The sequence below is a fragment of the Bemisia tabaci genome, chromosome 3, assembly GCF_918797505.1.
Source record: "Bemisia tabaci chromosome 3, PGI_BMITA_v3".
Lineage (NCBI taxonomy): Eukaryota > Metazoa > Arthropoda > Insecta > Hemiptera > Aleyrodidae > Bemisia > Bemisia tabaci.
Genome location: NC_092795.1, coordinates 14,672,819 through 14,687,924, shown reverse-complemented (window position 1 = coordinate 14,687,924; position 15,106 = coordinate 14,672,819). Strand labels below are relative to the sequence as shown.

The window sequence follows — 15,106 nt, the reverse complement described above, 5'->3', positions numbered from 1 at the left end:
TACTGGACCGATTTTGCTCGGATTTGTTTTAAATGAAAGCTCTTAGGCTGTAGACGTGCCAACATTCCTTAGTTTTTCGATTTGCGCGACCGACGTTGCAAAATTTACCTCGATTTGATAACGACATGCTTGCGTTTTTGACGCTGGACAGTTTGTGCTAATTCGATCTCGGAAACTACTGGACCGATTTTGCTCGGATTTGTTTTAAATGAAAGCTCTCAGGCTGTAGACGTGCCAACATTCCTTGGTTTTTCAATTTGCGCGACCGACATTGCAAAATTTACCTCGGTTTGATAACGACATATTAGCGTTTTTGCCGCTGGACAGTTTGTGCTAATTCGATCTCGGAAACTACTGGACCGATTTTCCTCGGATTTGTTTTAAATGAAAGCTCATAGGGTCTAGATGTGCCAAGACCCCTTCGTTTTTCGATTTGCGCGACCGAAGTTGCAAAATTTACCTCGATTTGATAACGACATATTTGCGTTTTTGACGCTGGACGAGTCATATGGTTGGGGGACCTCCCACCCTCTGATTTTCCGTTTCCCTCTCCACGTAAACCCATCCCTACCTGCTCACAACACGTGTCACCCTTCTACCCTAGCGTGGGTCCTACGGCAGTTTCACTCATGTCGGGGGTCGGCTCATGTCTTCTTCCAAGAGAATTGGTGATTTATCTTCACCCTTTCGCACCGTTAAATTTTCAAAAAGTGTTCTGATTTTCTTTTCCAGGAGTGTTATTTATTTTTCAAGGTTGTTTCTTTTTCTAAAAGTAGGTAATTTTTCGTTTCCTATTATTTGTTTTTGAATTTATCATTTTGCCTCCAGGAAGTCCTCTAAGCACTGGTAGTAGCAAAATTTGGCTCGCGAAGCGAGCCAACAGTTACTCGCGGAGCGAGTAACTGGGGGTCCAGGGGGCTTGCCCCCGGCTAGCGGCGCAAGCGAGCGTAGCGAGCTGAAGCAGCTAGTTTATTAATAACTTCTCTCTCGTTGATCTGTATTAATACTGTTCACAAAGTTGACTTGAGGCACAGGACTTGATGCACTGATTCTGCTCTTGCTGATGTTGAAATTCTGCTAATTTCAGACTTTACTTAACTGGCAGAATGCAATATTTTAGTGCCAAAACACAGTAAATTTGGCATTCAACTGTATAGTTGTTGCACCATCAGAATGTGACAGAAGATCTGTCATCTATATTCGAAGTATCCCTGAAATCTCACGCAAGAGCCAAGATAGTGGATCACCTGTCTTACCAATACCCACCAAAATAAAAGTTGGTATTGTGGTGTATTAGTGTCTAAACACACTAAATCCAAAACTTTTGTTCAACCATGGGAAACCAGACCTCATCTATCCGGAGTTCGGCACTTGTGGAATGTTATCGTCGCTGCCTGTGAAATTCCGCAATGCCAGTGAATATCCACTCTTTAAGGAAATTGTTGTCATTAGCAGTAATGTGTACGGAACTGTGTAATTTTTTAATTTTTTCCGTACATGTTAAAAGGTGACACCTCCAAAATTAAATCATAGAACCTGGATATATATATTTTTTTTTTTAGAAAATAATGACACACCAAAGTACAAGAACAATGTTCAAGTTTTTTGTACTAAAAGAATTTAGATTTTGTTATTGCATTTCTACTTTGTCTTTAGAATAATGTCAAATGTTGTCATTCTCAGCAATCGTAAAATTTTTAGAGAAATTTTGCTGATAACCCGTGAGGTAAAGAGAGGGATTTTTTTTAACTAATCCTGTCAACTGGGGATTCCTCTTCCCACGTAAGCAATAATATAAAATCTAAGAAGTTAAGCGACATTTGCATGAAACGGGCCAGTAAAACTGAGCAATCAGATAGCGTGCCCGGTGGAAGTTTTCAGATAAGTTTGTTGGCCCCCTTCCTTAGGTAACTTATTTCTTGTTTCCAGATCTACTAGACCATGTTATGGTGACAATGCCATCGGGTACATCCAATTAAAGCGAGAGGGGAGAATCTGCACTATCCTGGCAGAAATTTCACCGGAGCACAATGTGAGAAAGGAAAGTTATTCCATCCATTGTGAGATCGACGAACACCCCGACAATCCCAAGATTTTAAAGGCGACATGCACTGATTGCGCTGCTGCTAAAGGTTTGAACTTTTTAAAATGATTCAGAAATACTCACTTGGTCCCATTGTTGGGCAGGCAAGAACCAAGTTCACGTGACAAATAGCCTGTCTGTAATAAACAAATGTTTGCCAATGGCATTCAAAGTAAATTTCTCCTTATCAGACTCACTTTCCTGCAGTCAAATCAACTAAATTTGTCCCTGCCTTTGCGACGGTAACCTTCCCTAAAAATTTATTCACGTGATGAAAATAAATTAAGCACCTAGATGGATATCAAAGTTCAAAATTGATTGACCTAGGCCTGATTCGGAATCAAAGTTATTAGGATGTACCTATCTGAACCTTAATGCAAATCCAAATAAAACGGGAGGAAGTAAAAAATTCAAGGAAGCGAAGGAGCTGACTGTGCCCTCTGAGTATGAAAGTTCAGAGGAACAGAGAAGGAATTTTCTCAGAGATATTTCAATGGATTTAGCTTCAAAAGAATGTAACTCAACTTATTTTACCAATGGTTCTGGTGATATAATCAGGCCAGTACATATAGTCGGCGTAGGTAAAAGGGGTTCTCTCGAGGCACAGTTTCCAGTTGAGGTTACATGTGACAGGAAAAAGGATGGATGATTCGATGTCCCATCGAATCTTATCCCCCCTCCTCCGTCTCTTGCGCTTATTGTTTTCCTCCTCTAATTATTGATTCATTTTTCTGTTTCTCCAGGGGATGTCCAACTTTTAGTCTTTTACTAAATTCTTGTTTCGATCCTGTCGTAGCTGTCGTTTTTGTGAGCTGCTCTTCTGTGTTTCGCTTGTCCATTCGAGTTTTTTATAAGCTGCAGACATGGATCTCTTTTAATTGTAAGTGAAATTTTGTAGGGATTGTTATTTTTCTTTTTGTAGGGGTTTGTTATTTTCGCTTTTTGGCACTTTTTATGTAGTTCTAGGTAATGCTCTGGTTTCACATTTTTCATTTGAATTCGTCAAATTCCATTCAAATTTTCAACCCACCTTAAATATAAATTAATATTAAGTTTTCTGTTTTTTTAATTTTGTTATTTTATCATTATTTTATTTGTTGCTTTATTTATTTTGTTGCCCAGGTTTTCTGACGAAAATAAAAAACGCCGATTTGCAAAACACATGGATTGGAAGTCCACGACATCCCAAAAGGTCGGCAGTAGTAAGTGAAATTAAGAAGCGTTTAAACCTACAGAATCTGCCAAAAGAAGTTATCAACGCCATAGATTTAGCAGCAACAACTTATCGCGCACCAAATGGACGCAGTGTGGAAGGGTTCGAACCCTTATGAAGTCTCGATACGAGAGCTGGCTCTCGATGGACATCCTTCTTCCGTATGAGACTATCGAAAAATGTAAGCAATCGAAGCCCTATCCCAACTTGCAGTTTAAGTGTAGGACCTGCCCAAGAGCCTCGACGCGGGAGATCCGAAGTCCCCTCCTTGGAGGATGCGTCTTTATACGGACGAAGGAACGCAGAGTTTCTGAGCTCCTAAACACCCGGACTGAGTTGGAATTGCAGTTTACTGCCACTTTAACATCAGAGGCTCCCGCTGAAAAGGCGATTCCGGCCTTCTCAAACGAGGAGAAACTTGCTTTGTTTCTAGATTTGGATCTTTCCGACTCCAAATATAAGAGACTTCGAAGCTGGCTGCAGAGGTTAGGTTGTTCCTTTCCATGCGTCAAGAAACTAAGAGAAATAATAAGGGAATCCCTCCCGGAGGTTACGGCGACCGAAACCTCGGCGGAGGAAAAACTGCAATCCCTCCTTAATGCCACTGCCACCTGTATTATCAAGTCGTTCAAAGTTGCTCTGCCTACCGACGACACTGAAAAGCTCCAACTTACGTGCCAATGAGGCTTTGACGGCTCATTTTTCTTCTTCGGCGACTTTTCTGCAGCCTTTGTTACTTTACCAGCAGAAAGATCCTTGGCTTGTACGCTATTGATGACACCAACGGCGACAGTTTGCCTCATACCACGGACGGCGAAACGTCCAAGAGGAGGGAATTCTGAGAAAGATTCAACACACAGTGGCTTGGTGGGCACGAGGTTGATCATGGCTGCATCTCCAGACTTTATGCTCTTGGGTTCGGTTTCAGTGGTTTTACCGGTACGACGGTCACATTTATCTTTGATTTCAGCGAACTTGCAAGCAATGTGTGACAGTCTAAGACGGGTGTGTAACCATTGGAGATTTGACCAGGATGGTTCAATACAATAACCTGAGCAATGAAATCGGCCGTAGCTCTTGGTGAGTTGTTCTTGATATAGTGCGTGTGATAGTCCAAGACGAAGATAAACAAAACAAGCAACTCGAGCTGTGAAAAGTGTCTGTGATTTTATTTATAGTGAAATAAGTTTAAGTTTGTGTGGTTTTAGGTGTCATGTCGCGATATTTAAAAGGGTACCACTACTGTTTTGTGCCGGGACGTATAAAATACCAGTGTTTCGACTCCAGGGAAGTTTTTCATTTGCGTTCCGGAAAATGAAAGACGGAGGTCATGGTGTGCAGCTGTTGGAAGAGACCCATATTCCCTGCCTCTGAAATCTAAAAGAAGATGCTGCCAAGACCATTTTAAGGTGATTTTTCCATAGACGTGTTATTTATTAACAACTTCTCTCTCGTTGATCTGTATTAATACTGTTCACAAAGTTAACTTAAGGCACATGACTTGATGCACTGATTCTGCTTTTGCTGATGTTGAAATTCTGCTAATTTCAGACTCTACTTAACTGGAATAATGCAATATGTTAGTGCCAAAACACAGTAGATTTTGCATTCAACTGTATAGTTGTTGCACCATCAGAGTGTGACAGGAGATCTGTCATCTATATTCGAAGTATCCTTGAAATCACACGCAAGAGCCAAGATAGTGGATCATCTGTCTTACCAATACCGACCAGAATAATAGTTGGTATTCTGGTGTATTAGTGTCTGAACACACTATATTTTGCAGCGAGTTAGGCTGACTTCCAGAGCGTAACTTCCAGAGCGTATGTCATCGAACAGAAATTTTACCCTCTTGAAGTGAGCTGCAGACTATTGATGCACTGCATTATGAAAGAAAGAGCATCTTATGTTCCAATAAAAGTCATGACTTCATGTCTGTCAAGACTGGTATCAGCATTGGTTAAAAATGCAATCTGCATAAATGTATTATCATTTTAAAAGGTGCTTATTCAAAGCTCATGAGAGATAGACATTTGTCTAAATGATGTCTAATAAGATGAGCATGCACCCTACTTCCCAAGTTATCCAAGGTTTGCCAGAAAGCCATCGCAAGGGAGAATGGACCACCTATTTCAATTTCCTAATGTGCACGGCCTGAAGGCATTGAGCTGAACTTAACTTGGACAGCTTTATGCAATAAGGAACTAGGGTCAAATGTTCGATTTTTTTATGATGAATTCCGTATCAAGAGGGTATTTACTTACTATTGAGAAAAAGAAAATCTTCAAAAACGATTTTTATCCCGCCTTTGCCGTCGCGGGATTACGCGAAGTTCATTTTGCAATTGGGAGCTATACTACGGCATCCTATTGCGTAATGCGAAACTCGGATTTCCCGTTTTGCAATTCAGAACTATAAGCAGGACGGCTAGCGCTCGGGGTGCCGCGCGGCGGAGAGGTGAATCAACCAACAAGATCAGACATGCATTAGTCGGCCATTTTTGTTTGGTGAATTTGGATGATTATTTTTTAGTACGTTTTATGAAAAAGTGTTTTAGTCCAAAGAATTCGTCCAAGTGTGCAGAAGAAGGCCAGGAAGAAAGTAAGTGCTTGTTTTTATTACAATTTTATTATTTTCATATGGGACAAAAGCGTGGACAACTCTAGGTTGCTGTTTCAAATATTGCCGCCATGTACTATTCTCAATGATTGGCTGAAACTAATAAACACAACAAACGGCTGGTTTATCACAATACATGTGTTATTATTTTGAAAGTAAACGAAAGTAGAGTGCTTGATAAGGCCAGAATGTTACGACGAAGTCATGAGTATTTTCCGTATAGCAGTTGCCCTTACTGTACATAAAAATAATGAAACAAATGTTCCTAGCATCGACCAACTACTGGCATACTTTCAGCAACGATAATTTACTTTATTAGTGGATCCGTTCTTTGTGCTGTGATGTGATCAATCTCAATACCTAAGTGGAACCCAAAGTGTTTCCTGGACAAGTTTATTCGTTTCAACATCTGGAGAGCCTCCCCTTAAAAAGCTCTGTATTTCCAGAGAATGTTGTATCATCGTATCGATGTCCCAACCAATCAACTGAGAGGGCTTGATCCTTCACCAAAAGCTGAGTTTAAACCCATACCTTCCTTCATTCTTATTTTAATGATGTTGTTCAGCACAAGCACTGGCACTGGAGGCAGTGTCTATGCTTGTAACAATCGTGCGTTGACGATCACGGGTAAGATGAGGAAGTCAACGCAAGAGGCTTATATTGCAGTGATAAGAATTTTCTTCTGAGTTATCATTTTTTCACCTCTAAACAGGTACGGGTTTGATACTGAAAATTTCAGAAAATTTTTGCCAAATTTCACAAGAAATTCACGAAGAAATAAAAAAATAAAATCTGAACTGTTTTTCAGTCTATAGTAAATTGATAAGCTAAACTTTGCAACGTTTCAATGAAATTTGATTGCTCTGGCTATGATCTCTAAACAGTGGACACCACTTATTATCTCTCATGATTCTCGTATTTTTGTATTGATTTTTTTCCAGAATTCAAGCAGAAATGAGCCGTATTATCAGAATTTTATTTTTCCACCTGCTCAAAGTTCTTCTAATTATTCATTTCAACCGATATCAGAACCAGCATATGAGGTAATTTACCAGCTTCCTTTTTTTAACAAGGATTTTTAATTTATTTTTAGTGTTGAGTCCAAAAGGCCCCCTCTGCAAATAATGTACCTACATTATTTTCTTATTGGTGTCTAAATAATTGAATTCTTAGTCTGCAGTGATAAGAATTTTCTTCCGAGTTATAATTTTTTCACCTCTGAACAGGTACGGGCTTGATACTAAAAATGTCAGAAAATGTTTGCCAATTTTCACAAGAAATCCACGGAGAAATAAAAAAATAAAATCTGAACTGTTTTTCAGTCTATAGTAAATTGACAAGCTAAACTTTGCAACGATTGAATGATATTTGCCTGCTCTGGCTATGATCCCTGAACAGTGAACGTGAACATCCTTTATTATCTCTCATGATTCTCATATTTTTGTATTGATTTGTTTCCAGAATTCAAGCAGAAATGAGCCTGATCACTTGTATCATTATTTCATATTTCCGGCTTCTCAACAAATTTCTCATCCACCTTCTCAACCTATTTCAGAGCCAGCGTATGAGAATTCAAGCAGAAATGAGCCTGATCACTTTATCATAATTTCATATTTCCGGCTTCTCAACAAATTTCTCATCCATCTTCTCAACCTATTTCAGAACCAGCGTATGAGAATTCAAGCAGAAATGAGCCTGATCACTTATATCATTATTTCATATTTCCGGCTTCTCAACAAATTTCTCATCCACCTTCTCAACCTATTTCAGAACCAGCGTAAGAGAATTCAAGCAGAAATGAGCCTGATCACTTTATCATAATTTCATATTTCCGGCTTCTCAACAAATTTCTCATCCACCTTCTCAACCTATTTCAGAACCAGCGCATGAGGTAGAATATGGATAAAGAAACTGACTAATAAAGAAAATTGAAAGAATCAGTATTGGAAGTATTCAGCATTTTGGTCGCATTTTTACCAAAAGGTGATAAAACTAGCCTCCCTGAGGATCTCCACCAACAAATCCAGCCCCTATGAATACTTCAATGATTGTTTTAAAGGAAAACCCAGTGGCTATCATCAGAGTACCTCCAAATCAAGGACTCTCTCCACAACTCAATAAAGTATTAGAAAACGAGGAGATATTACTGAAAAAGTAGAGTCCTCCACACTTCGTCTGGAGTGTCATACCTACACTAGGTAGCAGAACCACACAGAGAGCTTAGTTCGCCTTCATTCTCCGTTGATGCAACAATGACTACATGCTAATCTAAATAGTTTTGATTCGCCTTCATTTTCAAATGATGCAATGACAACTACAGGCAGCTAAAAATAATTACATCCCCGACGATATTATTATGATATTACTAGCCGTTCTGGGCGCGCTTCGCGCGCCCGTCACGCCTAGCCGGGGGCTACGCCCCCTGGACCCCCGGTCACTCGCTGCGCGAGTGACATTCGGCTCGCTTCGCGAGCCGATTTTGTAGTAGTTGCAAATTTTTTATCACTATATTTTGAAGATTTCACAGAAAACATTATGAAATTCTCATTCCACAATTAACTTGTAGAATAATAATGGCAGGGCAAGAAATAGACTTTATCTTATGGACGGTTCCCACTTAGTAAAACAGCCAACACCACGAGAAGGTGAGGAACCATTGTTAGTCACTTTTTTTACTTTTCTGAAAAAATTTACTGAAATTTTAGTTGCGACCCCTAAAAGGAAACACGGAGAAAAAAATTTTGTGCATGGAACCCGAAGCTGAGATCATATGGATCTCTGAAGTTTCCGGATCACGTATCCGAAAAGTTAAGGTCCATCTGCCGAAGTTCGGGTCAGACAATTGAAGTAGTTCGGTATATACCGAAGGTTTCAGGTCACACATCTGAAGTACTCGGTGCATACCGAAGTGTTTCAGATTTCTGACCCGAATTTCGGCAGCTGGACCTCAAGTTTTAAGAGATTCATATGATCTCAACGTCGGGTCCCATGCACGAAGTTTTTTCTCCGTGTGAGTATTAATATAAATTTCAACACAGTCAAACACAGTAGAGAACCAAGGAAATCACAGTAGAACAGAGAAAAAATACCGTCGAATAACTAAAGAAAACTATTTTCGAAGAAATTCTAATTATTTGGAAAGTAATTCGCTGGCGTAGGTAATCAATGCGTAGCTGCGTAGGAGCATGAGCGAGATTTATCATCAATTGACCGCTGGCCGGTAGGTACCTGGGTGGGCGAGCGACAATACGTAAGCAGTGGCATATGGTTCGATTGACAGAGGAGTGGGGAACGGTCAGACGCAGGGGAAAGGTTCAGGCTGAACCGTTCAGCACAGCGCAGCGTCAGTCACCGGGTGGGGAAGAGAGTCCGGGAGGGGACACTTCCCCTCGAGTGAAATAGAAAAAGGCAGAATCCTTCGAAGTTTATATTAATGATGATTCCGAACAACTACTTCTAACAATGATGCAATTTTTTTAATTTTTGAACTTGGTAAAATCACGATGCCGATTGTAAAAATAAATATAGGATTTTCCTTGGTGGTCACCGTTTTTACAAATTATCACTGTAATAATAACATTGAACTTGGTAAGCAAAACGATCCTGAAGTTCTTGAACAAATACCGAAACTCCATTTCAATGCCATCGGTCAACCGTCAACCCCCAGAATCTAAACTGTAGCACTTTCAACCTCTGGGACCTTGTGAAACTGAAAATTGAACTAATTACAAAGAGGAAGTACAAAAACTGCCGAGTCATTCCATATAGAATCTACCAGCCATGCAACCGCCCGACTCGGATTTTGATGATAAATTTTTTTCTTGATCAGACCACCAAATAATGAACTTCTGCAAAATATTAGGTCTCAAATCGAAAAACTCACTGAGATATGAATTTTGGAAGTTTTAAGAATTTTCAAGAAAGAGACGTTTCGAACTTCCGAGAAAGAGAGGGTCATTTCCCCCCAAAAAATTCATCCCGGGCCCATTTTTCGTCGGATTGAAGTGAAAATTTGACACAATGTCCATGAAAGTATGTAAATTTGAGAATAAAATGCATAAAATGTTCGACTACACTCATTGATGTGCTGCGGTTGATAGTTCGTTGCGATTTTGTCTGATTTAAGCGACAAAACCTTCCCCTCTTCAAATGCTCATAACTTTTGAGCTGCAAGTTATTTTTTGCTCCAATTTTTTTTAAAATGCTCCTAAGAGTATTAGAAAGACGCCTAAAGAACAATTCTGATGGCGTTTTGGGCTTTAGTATCTTTTTTTTTCACTTTTGTCCGAAAAAAGCCTAAAAAACTGGGAATAACACCAAAATTGTTCCGATAATCGACCATTACCCTGAAAAGTCAACTCAAAAATCGCTCAATTTTTGCCTGAATGGTCCTTACTGTGTGTACAATATGTTTGAAAAATAAAATCAATGGTATTTCGGGTTTATATATCTTTAACTTCGAGTTTTTTTCCGAAAAAAAGGCCAGCAAAACTGAAAAACACTGAAATTACACCAATTATCGGCTCTAAACGTTGGAGTAGCAACTCAAAAATTGCTCACATTTATACTGAATGGTTCTCACTGCATGTGAAATGCGTCTGGGGAATAAAAGTGATGGTATGTTGGGTTTCCATAACCCTTTTCCCAACATTTTTACTCAAGAGAGGCTCGCTCAACTGAAAAAAGCGCTAGGAAAATCTCATTAACCGACCATTACATTGAAAAAACAATTGATTGGGGGCCCAGATTTTTCACCAAAGGACTCTTGTTGTATGGTAAGCACACTAACTTGAGGAGTGAATATAGTGTATTCTTGGTTGTACTAGTTTTCCCCTTCACTCCAATCTTTACGATCGGCTTTAAAGTAAGGAAATAAAACTGTAGGTATCTCTTAACTGATAGGCATCTGTTATGGAATATGAGTATGTCACGGGTGATAGACTCAAATTCGGGTTGAAAGTTTGTGAGACCGTTCGGCACCAGTTGATTTTCAATAAAAGGTTGAATCAACAATCTACTAGAATGGATTGAGAATTATAGACACTGAATTTTTGGAGATGAAATTTAGAGTTGTACTGAGTCAAAAGAGATAGCACAGAATCAAAGAGATAGCACAATCAGAGTTAAACAGTAAAGAAAATAGTCACTCAGAAAATGTGCAAGAAGGCGAGAGTGGGCACAAACGTACTTGTAAGGGTCTAGATGGTAAAGAACCTGGGGTCTAAGAGATGAGAAAAGACAGACAGACCTAGGTTTTAGGGCAGCGCACGCTTATATAGACTTGCTGAGGTCACGGGTGGTGAGACAACAAGCCGACACAAGATTGGCTGGCTATAATCTATGTAGTTATCAGCTGCAAGTTTAGTAATTAAATTTATGGGTGATTCTTGGTGATGGCTGGGAGATAGGGGTGAAGAGGACAAAAGTGGACGAAATCCAGCCATCACTAATGAGTGTTCTAAAATTAATAAGAAATATTCGAAAATGTAAGGCAAAAAGATGAGAACGTGTTGACAGCATCCCTATTCACATTAAATGTGATTTACTGACTCCTGGATGGCATCATAATGAGGTTCATAACTTTCAAATGTATTCTGAAATAAAAATTAATGGAAAAAATAAAAAGTTCTAATAGGAATTATCAGAACATTAAATTGTTAAAAATTGAGGGAGGTTATTCATGCTGACTAGAGTTGAAGTATTGTAATTATAGTTTTGAAAAATTGAGTTACCTATTTATTTCCTCAACATCTCAAGCAAGGGTTTCACTCTTAAAGGGTGGGAAAAAATATGTACAAAAATCATGTATTTGGATATTTAGCGTTAAAAAAATAGAATGTTATCAATGAAGTACCTAACTGTAAGGTTTGCCCTTGATTCACTCAATTCAGAACTTAGTTGCTTTTTCAACTCAAAGCATTAAATTTATTTCAAAAAACTTTTGAATTTTCAGATCTATAAATTAAGACTGTTGCTGATATAGATCGAGATCTTGATTGCCCTGAATAATTGCTCCAACCCAGAGTAAGTTAAAGTTATGCTAGAAATCTCAACAAATTCGTTGTTGCGTGTGTGCGTGATAGGCATTGGTTCTTTGGGCTTTGTTCTATCCAAATCAGAGGAAGAAAACGACTTTGAGATTTCATTTATGTATCCATCCGCGTCCGTGAATTAAAAAGTTTTTTGGAGTAAATTTAATGCTTCAAGTTGAAAAAGCAACTAAGTTCTGAATTGAGTAAATCAAGGGCAAACATCACAGTTACTTTATTGATAACATTCGATTTTTTTATCGCAAAATATCTAAATACATAATTTTTGTACATATTTTTTCCCTCCCTTTAAGAGTGAATCCCTTGCTATATTCACTCCTCAAGTTAGTGTGCTTCCCATACAACAAGAGTCCTTTGGTGAAAAATCTCGGCCCCCGATCAATTGTTTTTTCAATGTAATGGTCGGTTAATGAGATTTTCCTAGCGCTTTTTTCAGTTGAGCGAGCCTCTCTTGAGTAAAAATGTTGGGAAAAGGGTTATGGAAACCCAACATACCATCACTTTTATTCCCCAGACGCATTTCACATGCAGTGAGAACCATTCAGTATAAATGTGAGCAATTTTTGAGTTGCTACTCCAACGTTAGAGCCGATAATTGGTGTAATTTCAGTGTTTTTCAGTTTTGCTGGCCTTTTTTCGGAAAAAAACTCGAAGTTAAAGATATATAAACCCGAAATACCATTGATTTTATTTTTCAAACATATTGTACACACAGTGAGGACCATTCAGGCAAAAATTGAGCGATTTTTGAGTTGACTTTTCAGGGTAATGGTCGATTATCGGAACAATTTTGGTGTTATTTCCAGTTTTTTAGGCCTTTTTCGGACAAAAGTGAAAAAAAAAGATACTAAAGCCCAAAACGCCATCAGAATTGTTCTTTAGGCGTCTTTCTAATACTCTTAGGAGCATTTTAAAAAAAATTGGAGCAAAAAATAACTTGCAGCTCAAAAGTTATGAGCATTTGAAGAGGGGAAGGTTTTGTCGCTAAAATCAGACAAAATCACAACGAACTATCAACCGCAGCACATCAATGAGTGAAGTCGAACATTTTATGCATTTTATTCTCAACTTTACATACTTTCATGGACATTGTGTCAAATTTTCACTTCAATCTGACGAAAAATGGGCCCGGGATGAATTTTTTGGGGGGAAACGACCCTCTCTTTCTCGGAAGTTCGAAACGTCTCTTTCTTGAAAATTCTTAAAACTTCCAAAATTCATATCTCAGTGAGTTTTTCGATTTGAGACCTAATATTTTGCAGAAGTTCATTATTTGGTGGTCTGATCAAGAAAAAAATTTATCATCAAAATCCGAGTCGGGCGGTTGCATGGCTGGTAGGTTCTATATGGAATGACCCTGTCCCATTCGCTCAATTTTTCTTCCATTTTGCAATTTTTTTTTTCTAAGAACGAAGACAAAGAAAAATTAATAGGGTGAATTAAAATTAATTTAATTAAAAAGGATGTACACGCCAATAATAAACTCTATTCATCTTTTGACTTATGGCTTTTGGAAGAAGATCCACCCTTCTTCCCAGCGTCTGTGTGTACCTCTATATGCTGCCTCAACTCCTCAAGGCGATATAGTAGGGTAAGAATAACTATTTTCCAGGCATGGAGAAGTCTTAGGGTCTTTCTGAAAAGGAGCATTAAAAACAGCGAGAACCTGCCAAACATTACTACGCCGAAGAAAAAAACAGCTTTCAAGTAACTACCAATGCAAAAAATCAAATACAGGGTGCGAAAAGGACGATATTAATTTTATGAATATCTCTAAAATTGTTGAAGATATTGGCGTTCGGTTTAGACGAGACTTCCTCGAATAAAATGAGACAATTTTTTTTAAAGCCCCCCCCCCCCTCCCGGCAGGGGACGGGGGTACTTAATTTCAGATGAACACCCCCATCGCGGGGGTATATGATTATTTTTTCGAACAAGGTATCACACGATGGGGGTTCCTATTTATTAAATTTTGCAAGTTTCCACCCACAGTACGTTTTAAACACTTTTAATGCGGTCAACATACCACCCGCGATTTTTTTGCGGAAATGTCGACTAGAAGGCCTAATGACTGCGGAACAACAAACCGCGAAATCTGTAGTTTGGCCGTTTGTGAGAAAATGCGATTTTTCGATTTTTTGGCGGGAATTTGGAATCAAGGCGCTGAAAAAGTCAAGTCAAGCTGTTGTGGCGGCTTGTAAATGCATGTCCTAAACATTTTTGGTCAATCAAGTGTGAGTAGATTCGTGCATATTGCCCAAAATTCATATCCCTTAATCCACGATTTTGGGGTTTTTTAAGGCTAAATTGCCAAAAAAATAAAATGGGGATGAAGCTTGAAAAATTTACTTCACACATCTTAATGTAATTTAAACGTTAAAATTTACCTACTCCTCTATGCCTCCCCCCCTCCGCTCCCCTTCTACCGATCGAAAACCATGCACCGTATGGATTATGGTCATTCCGGGCGGTTCCTCGGTAGTGCTGAAAATACTAAGACAGATTTTTTCCGAAAATACTCGTACTTGTTCTCTAAAAGAAGGCAAACCGCGCTGTTTTATCCCTAAAATTGACGAAAATATGCTCAGTTTCCCGCGCAAGATTACCCGCGGATTGACAACGGCGGAATCCGTGGATTAAGGATATGCTCCTCTGAAACGGTAACAATGCATGTCGGGTCAAAGTTCAATCACAAAGCTGCATCTCAATGTTTGCAACACATAAGCAGGTAGTGTGATTATGGACATTCAATAGGTTACTTGCTGGTTTTGTGATCCTCGGGTATTAATTACAGTTAGTATTCTTAATACCTGAAGTATTGATTTTGTAACGTCAATTCTAAGAAGTCCACGCCCTCGACGGAATTCCAATTAATTACTTTTTTTCTCTCAATTTTTAAGTGATGTTATTTAAAGTGAAAGGAAAGTTCGCATCGCACGATGAAAATTGGAGAAAACTGTGTAAGTGTACATTGTGTAATTTGGCGCGGTGTGAAGCGTCATTTTCTTGGAAAAAGAAACTTGAACGCAATTTAAAAAAACGCCAAACTTGTGTTAAGACCTGTGCTAAAGGCTTCTCGGAAGTGCGGAGAGGCATCAAACATTATTGCAGAAAATCCTCCAAATATCAACAAGTGTCTTC

General features: G+C 38.9%; 2 protein-coding genes across 3 annotated transcripts in view; both read right to left on the bottom strand.

Annotated features, from left to right (window-relative positions):
• The window catches only part of LOC140224212 (uncharacterized), an 87,187-nt gene that overhangs the window by 35,282 nt on the left and 36,799 nt on the right, over window positions 1–15,106 (bottom strand). The window lies entirely within an intron of this gene.
• Window positions 3,479–5,182, bottom strand: LOC140224136 (uncharacterized). Its single transcript, XM_072297538.1, is given in 3 exon segments — window positions 3,479–4,281; window positions 4,284–4,456; window positions 5,145–5,182. Coding segments are annotated over 3 exon segments (999 nt in total). The 3' UTR covers window positions 3,479–3,493.